We start from the raw sequence: 13,863 nt of genomic DNA on the forward strand, positions 1-13,863 counted from the left end.
TCTTATCTATTGTTTTTCCTGAGAAATTTCAATATTCTGGTTCTATATAAGACTTTTCCCTTAGTCAGGAACCGCAGTCTGTAATAACAGCAGTCAAGGCAGTTCATTCTGAAAAAGGCATGTCAGAAAAGGACTGCTGTGACTTTGAAATATTGAAAGTGACTGATAACATAATATGTGAAGCAGAATAAATGCATAGAAATGGAAGTTTTAGCTGAGCAGTCAAAGTATGAACAAAATACAGTGTCAGAGCTCTGCCCTGAAAGTTCTCCGTGCGGGTGGTTACAATGGCAAATTACTAAATGCACTTTGCAGAAGTGTTTTATGAATAAAACGGCAAACACAGTTTTTCCTTGGCCATATCATCATTTCTGTCTGCTTGCACATCATGTTTAAGTGGAAAACTTGGGTCTGGAAAGGCTTTTGTTTTTTAGGACAGTCATCAAAACTATGATGGCTGGGATCAGGGCTCTGTTTTATTTTGGGCTAACCTAACACAACTGGCATTAAAGCAGAATATAAACCACATTGTTGCACACTGTGCGAGAAAGAGTCTCCAGCATTTTCCAGATGGTTCATGTCAGTAAATGCTTCCATCTATTTTGAGAGTCAATCCCAAGTCTTCTTTAGGATTTGGGCAGAGGTCTTTCCAATTTTGTGATAGCTCATCACCAGAACATTTTTTCCTCAAGACTACAGAAGAGTCAGAGAGAGCAAAGGCTTCCTCACCCCATCTTCATCTTTCAAGTATTCCAAACCTCTCTATCCATTGCACTCTGACATACTGGTGGCCCTGCTGGGCAAACTGTCTGGCTTTTCCTCCCAGTTTCCTCATTATTTTCTTGGGGAGCAGCCTAGAGCAACCTACCCCACAGGATTGCTCTGAGACACAGCAGGAGACTTCTCTGGATAGTGTTTTTTAGAAAATTTTAAAATTTTGAATTTTTAAAATTTATCACCTTGCTAATGTCCTCATGCATGGAGCTGAGCAAGAAGGAAAGCTTCATTTATTTGCCTTCCAATAATCACTGAGAAGCACTCAGCTGGTCCCCGTCCTCACTGCCTCTCCTGTCAGTCCCTCTGTTCCTGCAATAAGCTTTCTGCTTCCTCATATTCTATTTCAGCAAGAGAACACAACTCTGTCAGCAAACCTGCTACCACTCTTCCTTGGCTCTACATTCTGGAGACTTTTCACATACTCTTTTTCCCTTTTTCTACCCCTGAACTTTGCTGAAGTGAAACCAAGGCTAGCACCTTCTTGGCTGACTGATGATTCAAGAAGGGGTGACAAAGAGCAGATTGGTGTTTTACAGCTGGGCAAATCTCTGCAGGCTGAGGTAGCCACTGTTGCAGCAGTTCTACTGGTGGAAGCAAAACTTTTAGCTCAGATATGGATAAATCCTTCCAGCTGTAATTCCATCAAGTTCATTTCATCTTTGAAAGCAAACTTTATTTTCAGGCTTTTTATTTTTACCTGGGAAACAGGACCAGGTGAGAACGAGCTTTATGGTCCAGCTAAAGGTTAATTACTTTTTAAAGCAACAAAATGGGTTAGCAAAGATCTATTACTCTTTGCTCTTTTGCTACTCCTGATAATTTTAACTGAAATAGGTTGACCAGTGTTTTGAGAGCTGAGGCCAAGAGCTAGGAACCTTTGGCAGGTAGTGCTGGTGTGGGGTAGGTGGGCTAAACCCTTACTTGTGGTTTCTTATGGTTCTGTCATAAATGCAGCTGCATGCCTGGATCCTTCCCATTTCCAGGGAAAGCTTTGCACTCGTTTTCCACCCCACTTTAGAGACAATGCTGCTGCTCAGCTGAGCAAGAGTGAGTAGTTACACTTGTTCCTTTCAAGACTGATGCACACATTAGAGAAGGAAGCCAGAAAGGAAAAAAACTGTACTATAAGACAGTGTGCACTGATGGTAAACCTAATCTCTGCTTCAGGAATTCATAAAAGGCAAGTTCTTGGAGGGAAGCCACTCACTGAGACTTCTTTTAGCTTTACTGTCATCAGATTTATAACTAAGCAGTTTCAAATTCTGCAGCCATGCACTTACTCACTCCATAAAACTTTAAAACACATGAACAACTCAGCTTACAATAAATGTCGTTTCCATATAGTTGGATGAGCAACACTGTTTCCACTGACTGTACTGCACACCTCACTGGGTAATATCTGGCCATTTTACACGCCAAGTCTGAGGTGCCTAAGGCTAGAGAAGTGGATAGAAAGTAGTAAGAAATAGCAAGTAGTAAGACTTGCAAAGTTTTCTCTACTGGTAATTTAACACACCACAATTAGACTGTTTTCTTTGGGGTGGTTCGTGGGTAATGATGGGGAATTAATATGCAAAAGCATACCCTTACCTGGCTTGCCTTTGTGAAACTTTGAGTGCAGAGCCCTTTCTAAAAGTGAGCACTGATTAGGGAAAAGAGAAAGAATGAAGTTGCCTTTTTCATGGTACCTTTTTTTCCCAATACACAGCAATGTTGGAAAGTTTTCCTTCACCACAGCACTGCTTGGATGCAGAGGTGCCTTTCTACAGTGAAGCAGGCAAGCAGCTCTCTGTTGCTCACAGCTCTGTGCTGTGTGAGAATGCAAGAAGATCTAATGCCTTTCCTTATGATTTTCTTTCTCATGCTTCCTCCTGGTGCTGCTACCTCATGATTCTTTAACTTACCTCATCAATTAATGTTATGGTATATTTAAAAAGCCCTAATCTGCTCACTGCCTTTATGTTTTGACTGAGTAATTTTTCACTATGTGTATGTAATGAACTCCAGATCTGCTGCAGAATCCTTTAACCTATATCATCAGTTAATATCACGGGAGATTAAGAAGTTGCTAAAGTCTGTGTTTCTGTAGGCGTCTCCATCCTTTTCAGCTTCTAGTCATGAATTTACAGTGAGACCTGCAAGCACCAGGTGCAGACCATCAGGAGTCAATAAATCCATTTCTCCTGTTCTCCCAACGTGATGTGTGGGAGTCACAGTTTCTCTGCAGTCCTACAGCCAGCAGCCCCTGTGAGCAAGCGAGAAGGGGATGGGAAATAAAGCCAGGGAATGCTTCTGATATCAGTGCAGGAATCTTCAGAACCTGGAGCTCTGCATTAGGCACTTAGTGGATGCAGAGGGAAAGTGCCAGATCATCAGGCCCTTGGGCAAAGCTATTAGCAATGTGCTTAGACAGGCCTGCAGAGCACTGTAAACCAGGATTAAATGCCCGTGGGCTTGGTAGAAAAAAGAAGAGAGAATAGCAGAGGGACAAGATTTCTGTTAGGGCTTTCTCATGAGGTAATGGATGCCATTTTAAAAAAATCTGAATGAAGCTACATCTTTTCTCATAATCCATTTGAGGTTACAGCTCTTCAGCCCAGATCCAGTGGCCCAGAGTAAGGTGTGCAGAGAGTGAGCACCCTGCAGCCCCAGGCAGCACTTCCTCAAGGTGAGTTTCCTGGCATGAAGGGCGACTGCAGTTTGGCTTGAGGGCCTGGGTCAGCAAAAAGGAAGATGGAAGATGGATGGAAGATGTGCTTTGAGACCTAGGGCCTGGTGCAATTCCCAGTTTTATCCCTGCAAGTCTCATGTAGACAGCAAAAAATAGGATAGACTGGTTATTTTGGACGGTCAAAAAATATTACCTTGGGTGTGGTTACATTTTTTATTTAGTATCCTGCTTATCTGAGAAATGACCTTGCTACTACATGCTACTTTGAAGTTAAGGCTTTCATTAACAATGACTATAGCTGAATAAATTAAGACTGGATTCTCATGTCAAATTGCTCAGAAACCTGGAATTAATTTTGATTTTTTTTCCTCTCACTAATGTAATTTCAGTTATATGAACTTGTGACATGATCTAAGAGCAGACTCTCAAAATTAAACTCTTCTATTTAAATTCAGGAGTTTGCTTGAAGTCAAGCAATTCTTCCAATTTGCAAAGTTTCTTAATTTTCTGGAATTATTAGAAAAAAAAGTGCTTTGGGTGGATTTAGGTAGATTTTACTAGTTTGTCCACTATATGTTTTAGAGTGTTATATATATATATAGGTCAGAATAGGATTTCAATTTTTAGCAAACTACTGAGACAAAGTGTTGATCTCTCACTAAGGGATCCACTATTATGCAGATGATCACCATATTTAATAATGAAAAATCCAATTATATTATTATTGTTAGTCCTTTGGGGGGTTAGGGTACAATCAAAACTCTTATTTTCCATAGAGCTGGTAAAAGATAAGTCAGAGAATAAGTGACACTTTCTTGGGCTTTCATTAAAAGAATATTTTCAAAAAAATTAGGGGATCTTCTCTGAGAAAGGGGTAGTCCCAAGGGTAGAGAAAAACAAATCAAAGTATTTAGGAATAAAGTAATTTTCCCTGCACTGGAATCTTTGGACATAAGTGACCTCCAAGACACAGAATGAAAATTTAAGGAGAGAGAATTAATGGTGAGGAGAGAGGAAGAACACATATTTATGGCTCAGGGCAGGAACTTTCTAAGACTCAGGATTTTGCTGATGAGATGTAAAAAGGACAGGAGAATATCCATACCATTTATTTAAAGCAGCAGGCTAATGATCTGCTAAGGGGCAGTTTGAAATGCCATACGATGGCTCTCTTCTTTCCTTCCAAAGTTTTGGATATCTGAAAGCGCACCACTTACTGCTAGCGAGGTGTCTTTGGGCTTGCCATGAGGAAATCATTATAAGTGTCCATTTCTTTTCCCCCCGAGGACAAAAAGATGTGATTGACTTCCCTAGGAACAGCACAAATTCGCTGTGACTTTTTGTGAATAATGTCAAATTCAGACTGGGGTTTCTGTAGAAGCTGTATGGCAGTTGTACCATCCACACATTTTGCTCTCACATACCCCCTCCCTTCCCACAGACAACCACCAGGAATTATGGAAGTGTTGGTGCTCGTCTTGGCCCACAAATAACTTTAGGTGTCCATGAGCTTGTGCTTGGCTGGGGCAATTGTGGAAACACAGCTGATGAACAAGAAAGTCCCACACTGCAGGCTCTAAAGGCAAGCTTGCCTTTTCTTTTTCATTCTTCCTACTGTCACTATTTCCTTTTACCTAGAAGGGCAGAACACATATGGATGCTCTTTGGAATATGAGGGGTGCAGAACAACTATGGCTTGATTTTTCAGTGGTTTTGGATGTTGACAGGTTCCAGTTACTTAAGCAAAAAGCTGGCTACTGGCCTCTGCTGGGCATGGAATTAGTGTTTCCTGTCCTTTTGCCACTAGTGTGCGGTGCAGCTGGGACTGTAGTGCTGCAGAAGAGAGAGAAACAGCAGAGAAAGTGGGGACATGAACAGGATTCCAACACTTTGCTGCCACCCCTGCTTGACCCCCACCAAAAGCCAGCCACCAGCACAGCGCCTGAGCCATTGCTGCAGCACTGCAGGAAGCACAGACATCCTACAGAATACTCTGAAAAGTGTCTGCAATTATATTTGTACCTCCTAGGGGTGCAATGGAAGTTTTAAAGTTTAAGGCTGAAAAGAATTCTTAACAGGTGTCAAATTTAGTGTCACCACACAGCTCTCCATGAACCAAAAGACGCATCCTTTTCAAGCTCTCCTAGGAAATTTGGCAGTTCCTATTATTACATCCCCTGTCATTACCTTGAAAGAAAAATATATAGAGAGGGAAAACTGACATGCTGCTGGTGCTCAGAAGGTTAAGTCTTAGTGGCAAAGGAAAGAAGACAGCAATCTACCTGAGCATACCACCTGGCTGCCTCGTGGCATGACCAGTCATGTTTGTTAACATTTACAACATGAGTGAAATCATCAGGTTGGCTATGACAGGTCCGTCTTTCAAACATTACTCAGCTTATTTTCTATATTATTTGTGTTACAGGCACATATCTATTTTCAGGTTGGACCCAAAGCATCTGTTTCCAGAGAAAGCATTAGGCAGGGCCTGGTCACAGATGCTGTGTGTGACCCCAGCTGGCTTCTCTGCCATGCCCGTGCAGCAAAAAGCCAATCTCATACCACAGTCAGGCCATTCACTGCCACTCATGTCTTTGTTTTGGCACAGCAGGGATGAGTTTTTTTGTGTGAAAAAGAAGAGTCTCAAAGACCCTTTATTTAGACTGCTTCCTGTTGGTAAACTTTACCAGTGTTACCTTGACTGCAGCTGAGGCTGCGTAGCTTTAGAGAGAAGGGGTGAGTGTTTACACCTCTCTGTCTCTTCTCCTGTTTCTCTGGGAATCACCTGAATGTTTGGAAAAGGTACTAAAAAGCTTTAAACGCGTGCCTGTGCTTCCTGCACAGAGAACAAAATCTCCTGTAAGCTTGCCAGACCTTTCACAGCTGCACCCTAGGGATTTAACACTGTGCAGCTTATGGCTTTACATGAAATTTCTTAAAAGGGCCTGCATTTTCACATAAATATATTTATTTTGGGAGAGATCAAGAAGTGCCAATATATTTTAAACCAGTTCTCTACTGCATTAAAAATGTGAAATGTTCACGTGAACATTTGCTAATCCTATACAGTGAATCTATTCCTCTCTCTATTTAGCATGCAGACTGCAGCTGCTGAAGGTTGTTGAGCCTTTTCATTAGGAAGAAATGTAAGGATGATGTGTGAAAAACCACATGGATGTAAACTTAAGGAACAGTACAGAAGTTAAGAACAAAACCTTGTTAGCTACCTTGTAAGCATGATTTCTCTTTCATATGTTTGTTCCTAGATGGTCTTTCTCTTCTTTAAACTGTAAATTTATATTTATGGACATAATTAGAAATGCTATATAATATGCTCTCATAATACAGAAATAAGAATATAAGCACAGCCACACACATATTTTCAGAATATATATCTCATATCTCTCTCTCTCCTCTGCAGGAGGTAGTATTACTCCAAGCAAATTCCAATTTCTCTATTCAGCCATTATTCCTGCTAATGTAATGAGTTATTTTCTCACCAGTGTTAAGTTCTGCATATCCATCCAGATCCTCCTGTGGCCCAATATCTGATAAATAATCCCTTTCTTCATCTACCTGAACTCTGACCACTTTAGCAGGAAATCAAAAATGAGTGCCTATGATCCCTGATTCCACCAGGGGACAACATATGACCTTGGGATTTCATTTAAATCTCCTGATGCCATGGATTCCCTAAGCATAAAGTAGAAATAGGATTTGCTTTCCTGAGAGATGCTAATATTTAAGTATTGCTTCAAAGATCCTCAGATAAAAATACCTATATATGTGCAAATTTTTATGCTTCCTTCTGCTTTCCTATAGCTCCAAGATATAATAATACACTGAAAAGCCAAAATTTTCTTATGAAATAAAATTGTACTTGGAAATGTCAGGCCTGCACAGCCCAATGATCCAGGAGTTGCTGAAGGCAGTGTATCAGAAGAAGCTGTAACCCAGCCACTCCACGTGCTGAATAGAGCAATCAGGAAGGAACTCTCTTACCAGCATCAGCCACAACCACTCTCCCCCTATGCCAAGAGCTATACCCAGTACATAAACCCTGTCCCAAGCAGTCTCTGAGGGCACTTGGGATGCATCCACCTTGACCTGCAGGGCAGCAGTGGTGGGCATGAAGAATGCAGGCGTGAGCCCTGCCACGTCTCTTGGCGGTTTCGCCGTGTTTAGCAATAAAGGCACATACTGTGAAATTCCCTGATGTCTTCCAATTTTTGTACTCATGCTTACATGGATAACGCTGTGGAGAGGATGACTTAACACCTTGACAAGCACCTGAGAATTCTAACAGGTGGTAGAATCTCTTCAAAGATTACAGGAAGGAATTCTACTCCTTTGTTTTGCATAGAGACCCCGAATGGTAGAGTGCCAGAGATCTTAAGCAGAGCCAGCCTGGGAACAGCTGTAATATGAGAGTATTACAGTATTTGGTAAATATTTGCCTCTTTGTAATATACAAAGCATATACATGTTTCGTTAAAATTAAAGTTTTTGTTGATCCTGTGAAATTTTTTATTATGTTGCCACTGCGTTAGCACAAAATTCAGCAGTATCAATCCCAAAGTGGAACAGATTCAAAGAATCCAAGTCTTCTCTGTTTGTGCAGTAGGTGTGAGCAGAGAGTGATTCCTCTGGATCTGCACAGTGTTACTTACTGGCTATTTTCTCCCCCACCACAGTCTTTGGACAAAAGCAAAGGCAACAGCCCAAATTAAGCATATTTTGTATGTTTATATGTTTACCTGGCAGCTACACAACAGAAATCCCATTGCAGCAACTGTAAAACTTTGCTTCACACACATAACATAAACCAATAGAAACAAGGCTGAGAGACCAGATTCAGAATGAAAAAAAGATCAGGAGCTCATGTCATCTCTAAGTACCAAACTGCAAATACTACACTTTTAAAAAGTTTAGTAGCTTTTTTTCCACATTTCACACAGATCCTGATTTAGGAATCAATACTGGAGTGAAGCACAAATACTGCAGAAGCACAATATATTCAATTAATTTAGTATTTCCGATCCTAATAGAAACACAGTATGTAGCATCTCTAGAGATGTTACTTTTGTAACCTAAAAAATTGATTAGTATGGGGATAAACACCTATGCTTTTGAGTACTAATAGGAGTCTTTCCACAAAAATATAAAATGTTCTTGTTCATCCCCTTTAGTTTTCCCATCAGGGCCCAAATTCACTTTCTTTTTCTTTAAGAAACAGCTTCTGTAATAGGAAGGGTTGAGTTTTGCTGACTCTCTATAACAAATGAAGCAACTCTTTCCTGATTTTCCTGCTAATGAAGTTGAGATTATCTCATTAATGTTTTTCAAAAGAAACAAGAACAATTCAAATAAGAGCAACACAAAGTGTTTTTAACGCAGTTTCTAGAAAAGTGAATAATTCAATGTCTCGGAGAAAATGAATGTGTACGCAAGAATGAAGCGGGACTGCAAATACACGATGTTTTTCCTTTGTTGAAAATCAAATTAAAAGAAGGGTCCAGAGCTGAGAGAAACCTTCCCTCAGTACCTGCTCCTCCTACTGCAAAGGCTTACCTTTGTGAGAAGACGTCTCGGTAGGGGCTGCCGTGCTGCAGGGCGATCCCGTATCCCCTGTCGGCGACAGTGTTCCCGACCGTGTAGAAGGAGCACTCCGCATCGTTGATGGCCACGTACTCCAGCACCGCTGCGTCCCACACAAAGGCATAGTTCCCGTGTTTCACCTGGCAAACAGAGGAAAAGCTCAGGCTGTGGACTGCCAAGTCCAGAAGGAGGTCAGTGCACCTGGAAATGGGGCAGTTTCAGCACAGCCTGCTCCTTCAAAGGAAGTGAGGTTTCAGTGCCCAGCTGCTGCCAGCACGAAAGGTGCCAGACACTGGTGCCATGAAGGGCTTGGGCTGAGCACCTCGGCTGAAACTGAAGAAATGTGAGCTTGGAAACAACTTGCCACCAGTGACACAGTACCATGGAGGAAATATGGACTGTCTCTTTTCAGGGAACAAAGGAAACACCACCCCACTGCCTCCACCAATGCTAAATTACACATGAAATTTCCCACTGTTTTTCCTTTGAGCTGTAAAAAAAAAAATCTGGAGGGAGGGTAGGTATTCCCATTGGGAGAAGCATGGCAGAGTAGGCATGGCCATCCAGAGGGAAGACCACTGTTCAGGATGGTCCACATTTCAGTCATGCTTCAAGTTGTGACAGACTCCACAAAGACCCATTTGTCTTATGGGTTCTCTGGGCAAGATCACACCAAGTAGATCTTTTGGGATTACTTCTCTCAGCATGAGGCATTTTCACATATCTTCAAAGATTTTCACAGAACAAGATCATGTAAGCCATTTTAACTTTGACTAAAATAAATTCAACCAGATCATTACACTGAAAAAGCTTTAAATGTAACATTTCCCCATCCATTCACCTTTGAAACAAATCCAGATTAAAAAAAAAAAAAAAAAAATATGGGATGTATACAAAATTTAAGCTTTTATTCAGAAGCAAGCCTTTAAAAGCAGAAACTCAGTCCATACAAATCAATTCTGTTTTCCAGACATATCATATTTTCCTGAAAAAACAGTAATCTCTAGGTGCTCTACCAGACCCAGATCTTTTGCTGGTTTTCTGTTTCTTTGGTCTCTGTCAGACCTGAAGAATCCCTCTGCCTTTTTCCTGCCCCTCTGCTTGGCTTCATTTAGCTTTTTCCCTGTGCTGTATTAGGCAACTAAGCTGTAAAACTAGGCTGACTCCATTGACTTTGTACATCTAATGGGAATAAATACGTGACAGCTAAGTGAAAAGTAAACAAAACACAAAAAGGCCATGTGGGGCCAGGCAATCCAGAGAGAATTCAAAACCAAGTCAGCATATCAAAGTAAGCAATGTCAGTACATCATTTAGATTAGGCTTTGACAATGTAGATTATGTTTTTAAAGACTGTTTACATATAAAAGTTACTGAAGCAAGCCACACCGTCTGCTTGCTCACAAGATGTAGTGCACAAGGAACAATTGCATTTGGGACACATTCTTTTTTACTGCAGGCCTAGCAAGGGAATATTTCCTATTTCCATCTGTAGGCATGGCAGGGGGAAAATTTGTGCAGATCTTGGAGCAGAAAGGGAACCATATTATCTGTGGACTCCACAGGACTCGCAGGATAAAGAAATTTCTTTTCAAAGTGCACACACACACAGTGCAGGACTGGGCCTGTTTTAATCTTCAGGCTCTGGAAATTGTCAAGAATATTTTTTCTCTCCTTCCAGCGGAGTTTTAGGTCTGTCTAAACAGGCAAGGAATAAGGGATAGAAGTAAATTTGCAGTTAACAAACAATACAACTTGTATTCTTGTCGTCCTATAGGCACTGCCACTCACAGAGCTCTTCCTAGCATGGGTTGTTCTGATCTTCCTACAGACACCACTTGAGTGAGAAATAGCATGACTGAGAAAAAAGCCCTTCCTAGGAGAATTTAACAGGATAATGACTCAGCCTGAAAAGGGATCCTGATGTGCAGAGAGCAAGGGAGAGAAATAGGAGACAAAAGCAGAGGATCAGAAGTGGGGAAATGAATCCTGAAAAGGATCAGATAGACTTTCTGAACAAAAGAATTAAGGAAAAGTGGGGTACAAAACCCAAGTAATTTTACATGTGGGACATAACCTTTGAGGGGATGGAAAGAGCAGAAGGTTATGTTTTGACACCTGCTTTTGTCCTAACCTGCCTTTTTATCATCCTAGTGCATTGAATTCACCTAAGTGCTTGTAAGGAGACTTATTAGCTACTCAGCTGGTCAGGAAAAATTCTCTTGATTTAGCTGCTGTGCTGTAAAACAACTCACAAAGAGAATATATAAAAGTGGTAAAAGCACTTACTGTCAATAATATCTGTGATGAAGTGGTATGTATAAGATCCTCAGAGCAGAGCTGATAATATCACAGTTCAGGTTCCCACGAAGATATTACTTTTCATAGATAAGATCACAGTGAGCCTCAGTTAAAGTGCATGGGGCACAAAGGAGACTGAAGAGCCAGAAGGGATCATTCCCATCACCTACCTTCAACACGATTGCTCCATGCATTAAAATACATACTTTTAGCATTTTTTCCCTCTTCCCTTACAAAACTGAGGAATTCAAAACCACAGGAGCAAACATAAGTTGTAACTGTCATGCTTGCAATCCTTATTCTTACTACCTATTTTTTATATAACTTTCTTATGTAATTCCTAAGTATTTTTTACTCTGTAGTTCTAAATACTCACACTTTGGGGCTGACACCTTTCAATTATTGATGGATATTTCTGTTACTTAGCTGAGCTGGATATAGCTTTCTTTAATCTCTCCTTGCAAATCTATCAGTTCAGCCCACCCATTAGCAGTGACACTACTTTTGAACTGTCTTCAATTCTTGATTTTTATGCATGTGAGAAACACCTGTTTCACTAAGAGAGAATCAGTTATCTGCCAGCTCTGGAGCTATAGGATTTCCTTTTTAGCATACTCTTCTTCTGAGGATCGGTTTAAACTCCTTGTCCAGGGATCTTTCACACAGCTCAAGACTGGTTTTAGTTTAAAGGACTAAGAATAAAATTTTGCTAGAGAATAGAATACCTGGAACACTGCTGCTATTTCACAGATTTGCACCTACACTGTGGAAAGAGAAGATGATGCTCTCTGTAAAAGGACAAGGGAATTTCAGAACAAACTGCCAATTAAAAACTTTTATCCTTCTGTCTCTCCCTCTTACCATGGGAAGCACATATTTTGCAGCTCTTCAATAGTTATGCAGAAGACTTCTACTTTGGGCTTCAAAATCAACAGCAAAAATTCCAGCTTTTATTATGAGAAAAAGTTAAGGAACTTACATTCAGCCAATTATGGGAGCTAAATGAAAGCAGAATCTCCTTGGGGAAAAAAAAAATCATCCTTGCAACATACGTACTTGCAGAAGAACTGAATCCCTGATTCTACATTTGCTCATCATTATATTGGCCTTTTGTGTAGAGAGAACAACATTTCAGGATGGTGACAGATTTGGATGCTGTTCACACGTGGCCATGCAGCCCTGGATTGCCAGGGAGGCGTTTGTAGGAGGGCAGCACATTATCATTCTGCAGCGACCCCAGCTCGCCAATCCACCCAGGCATGAAGAACTGACTCTTCACTCTCCTTCCTTGTGGCTTCCTGCCTGTCACTACGGCAGAGGCTAAAAAGACTTTTCGGGTATCTGATATCTATTGTCACGGGGCGGGGGGGAACAAAAACAAAAAACGAGGCAAAATTGAAACAACTGTTAGTTGTTCATCAGGGTATTTTGAACTCGTGCACAGTGGTCATTAAGTGAAACTGGGAGGTGTGGTACCACATAGAAATGCTTGACTTGACTTCATGGTCCTGTCAGCAATTCTGAAGGAGTTACTGTAAAAAGGGCTGTTACACAGAACAGGAGTATATTTATACTTTCTATCACTGAACACTTAAAAATTTTTCTTTGCTGAAGCCCTGTCTGTAGATACTAGCTAGAATTTATCCTGGATGATTCCACCAAAAACTCGTTGAGTTATAAGAGGAAAACATTTAAAGCCATTACACTGTTGCATATGCACATATTTTATGCCAAGAGGGATGTGGATAGTATTTCTTGTTACAGCTAACCCGCTCATGCAGAGTAAGTTGAATAATGTATTTGTGTACAACTCTGGCATTCTAAAAGCACATTTCTAGGTCTAGCAAATGTTAAATTTCAGAAAAAATAATTGTAAGTAAACAACAACTAATTGCTGCAATTTTTCATACTTGTATTCTTGGATAATATCTTTTCTGCATTTTGAAGTCCTCTATAAAAGAAATACAAAGAATCCTCATGAAAGAAAAAAAATACACAGTAGATTGCAGGTTAAAAAGAACTGGCAGGTTTTTTTCCTGCAGACCTCTTTTAAATATTTCATCATACATAAAATGTGTTAACTGTTAAAAAAACAATGGAACTCATAAGGCCAGGGAATCTTAAATTTAAACTAATTCAAATGATGTTAATTTTCTAGAAGAAAATCTGAAACTTATTAGATAATGTTGATGAAGCCTGTTTTCTGAGCACCCTGTGCCTATATCCCTGAGACACAGTGGTGGTGCTTTTTCTGCTCCTTTCCCTTTTCAGTCAGGTGCCAACTGCTGAACACCTTTCCCTGCCTATGAAGCTCTCAGCTGTAGTATTTGTTGTATTTTAGCCAAAAACAGAAGCAGACTCCTCTGCAGCATAGCAGCAGCAGCTTCAGCTCTGACTTAAACCCAATCAAAGACACTGATTAATTACCTGGTCTCTACAGCACTTTGAGGATCCTGTTCTCCAAAATGGGCCATTCCGCTGCAGTGACTATACAGAGGAAAAAACACCATCCAGTG

General features: G+C 40.7%; 1 protein-coding gene across 5 annotated transcripts in view; it reads right to left on the reverse strand.

Moving 5' to 3' along the window:
- Window positions 1-13,863, reverse strand: part of GRID2 (glutamate ionotropic receptor delta type subunit 2) — a 679,862-nt gene that overhangs the window by 56,313 nt on the left and 609,686 nt on the right. For all 5 annotated transcript variants that reach the window (XR_015803327.1, XM_014875285.2, XM_088163983.1 and 2 more), the window contains exon 14: window positions 9,020-9,186. Coding sequence is in view for 4 of the 5 variants with exons in the window: in XM_014875285.2 (XP_014730771.1) it covers window positions 9,020-9,186 (167 nt within the window). In the remaining variant the exon portion in view is untranslated. The remainder of the gene's footprint in view (window positions 1-9,019; window positions 9,187-13,863) is intronic.

This window comes from Sturnus vulgaris, chromosome 4 (assembly GCF_052056855.1).
Source record: "Sturnus vulgaris isolate bStuVul1 chromosome 4, bStuVul1.hap1, whole genome shotgun sequence".
Lineage (NCBI taxonomy): Eukaryota > Metazoa > Chordata > Aves > Passeriformes > Sturnidae > Sturnus > Sturnus vulgaris.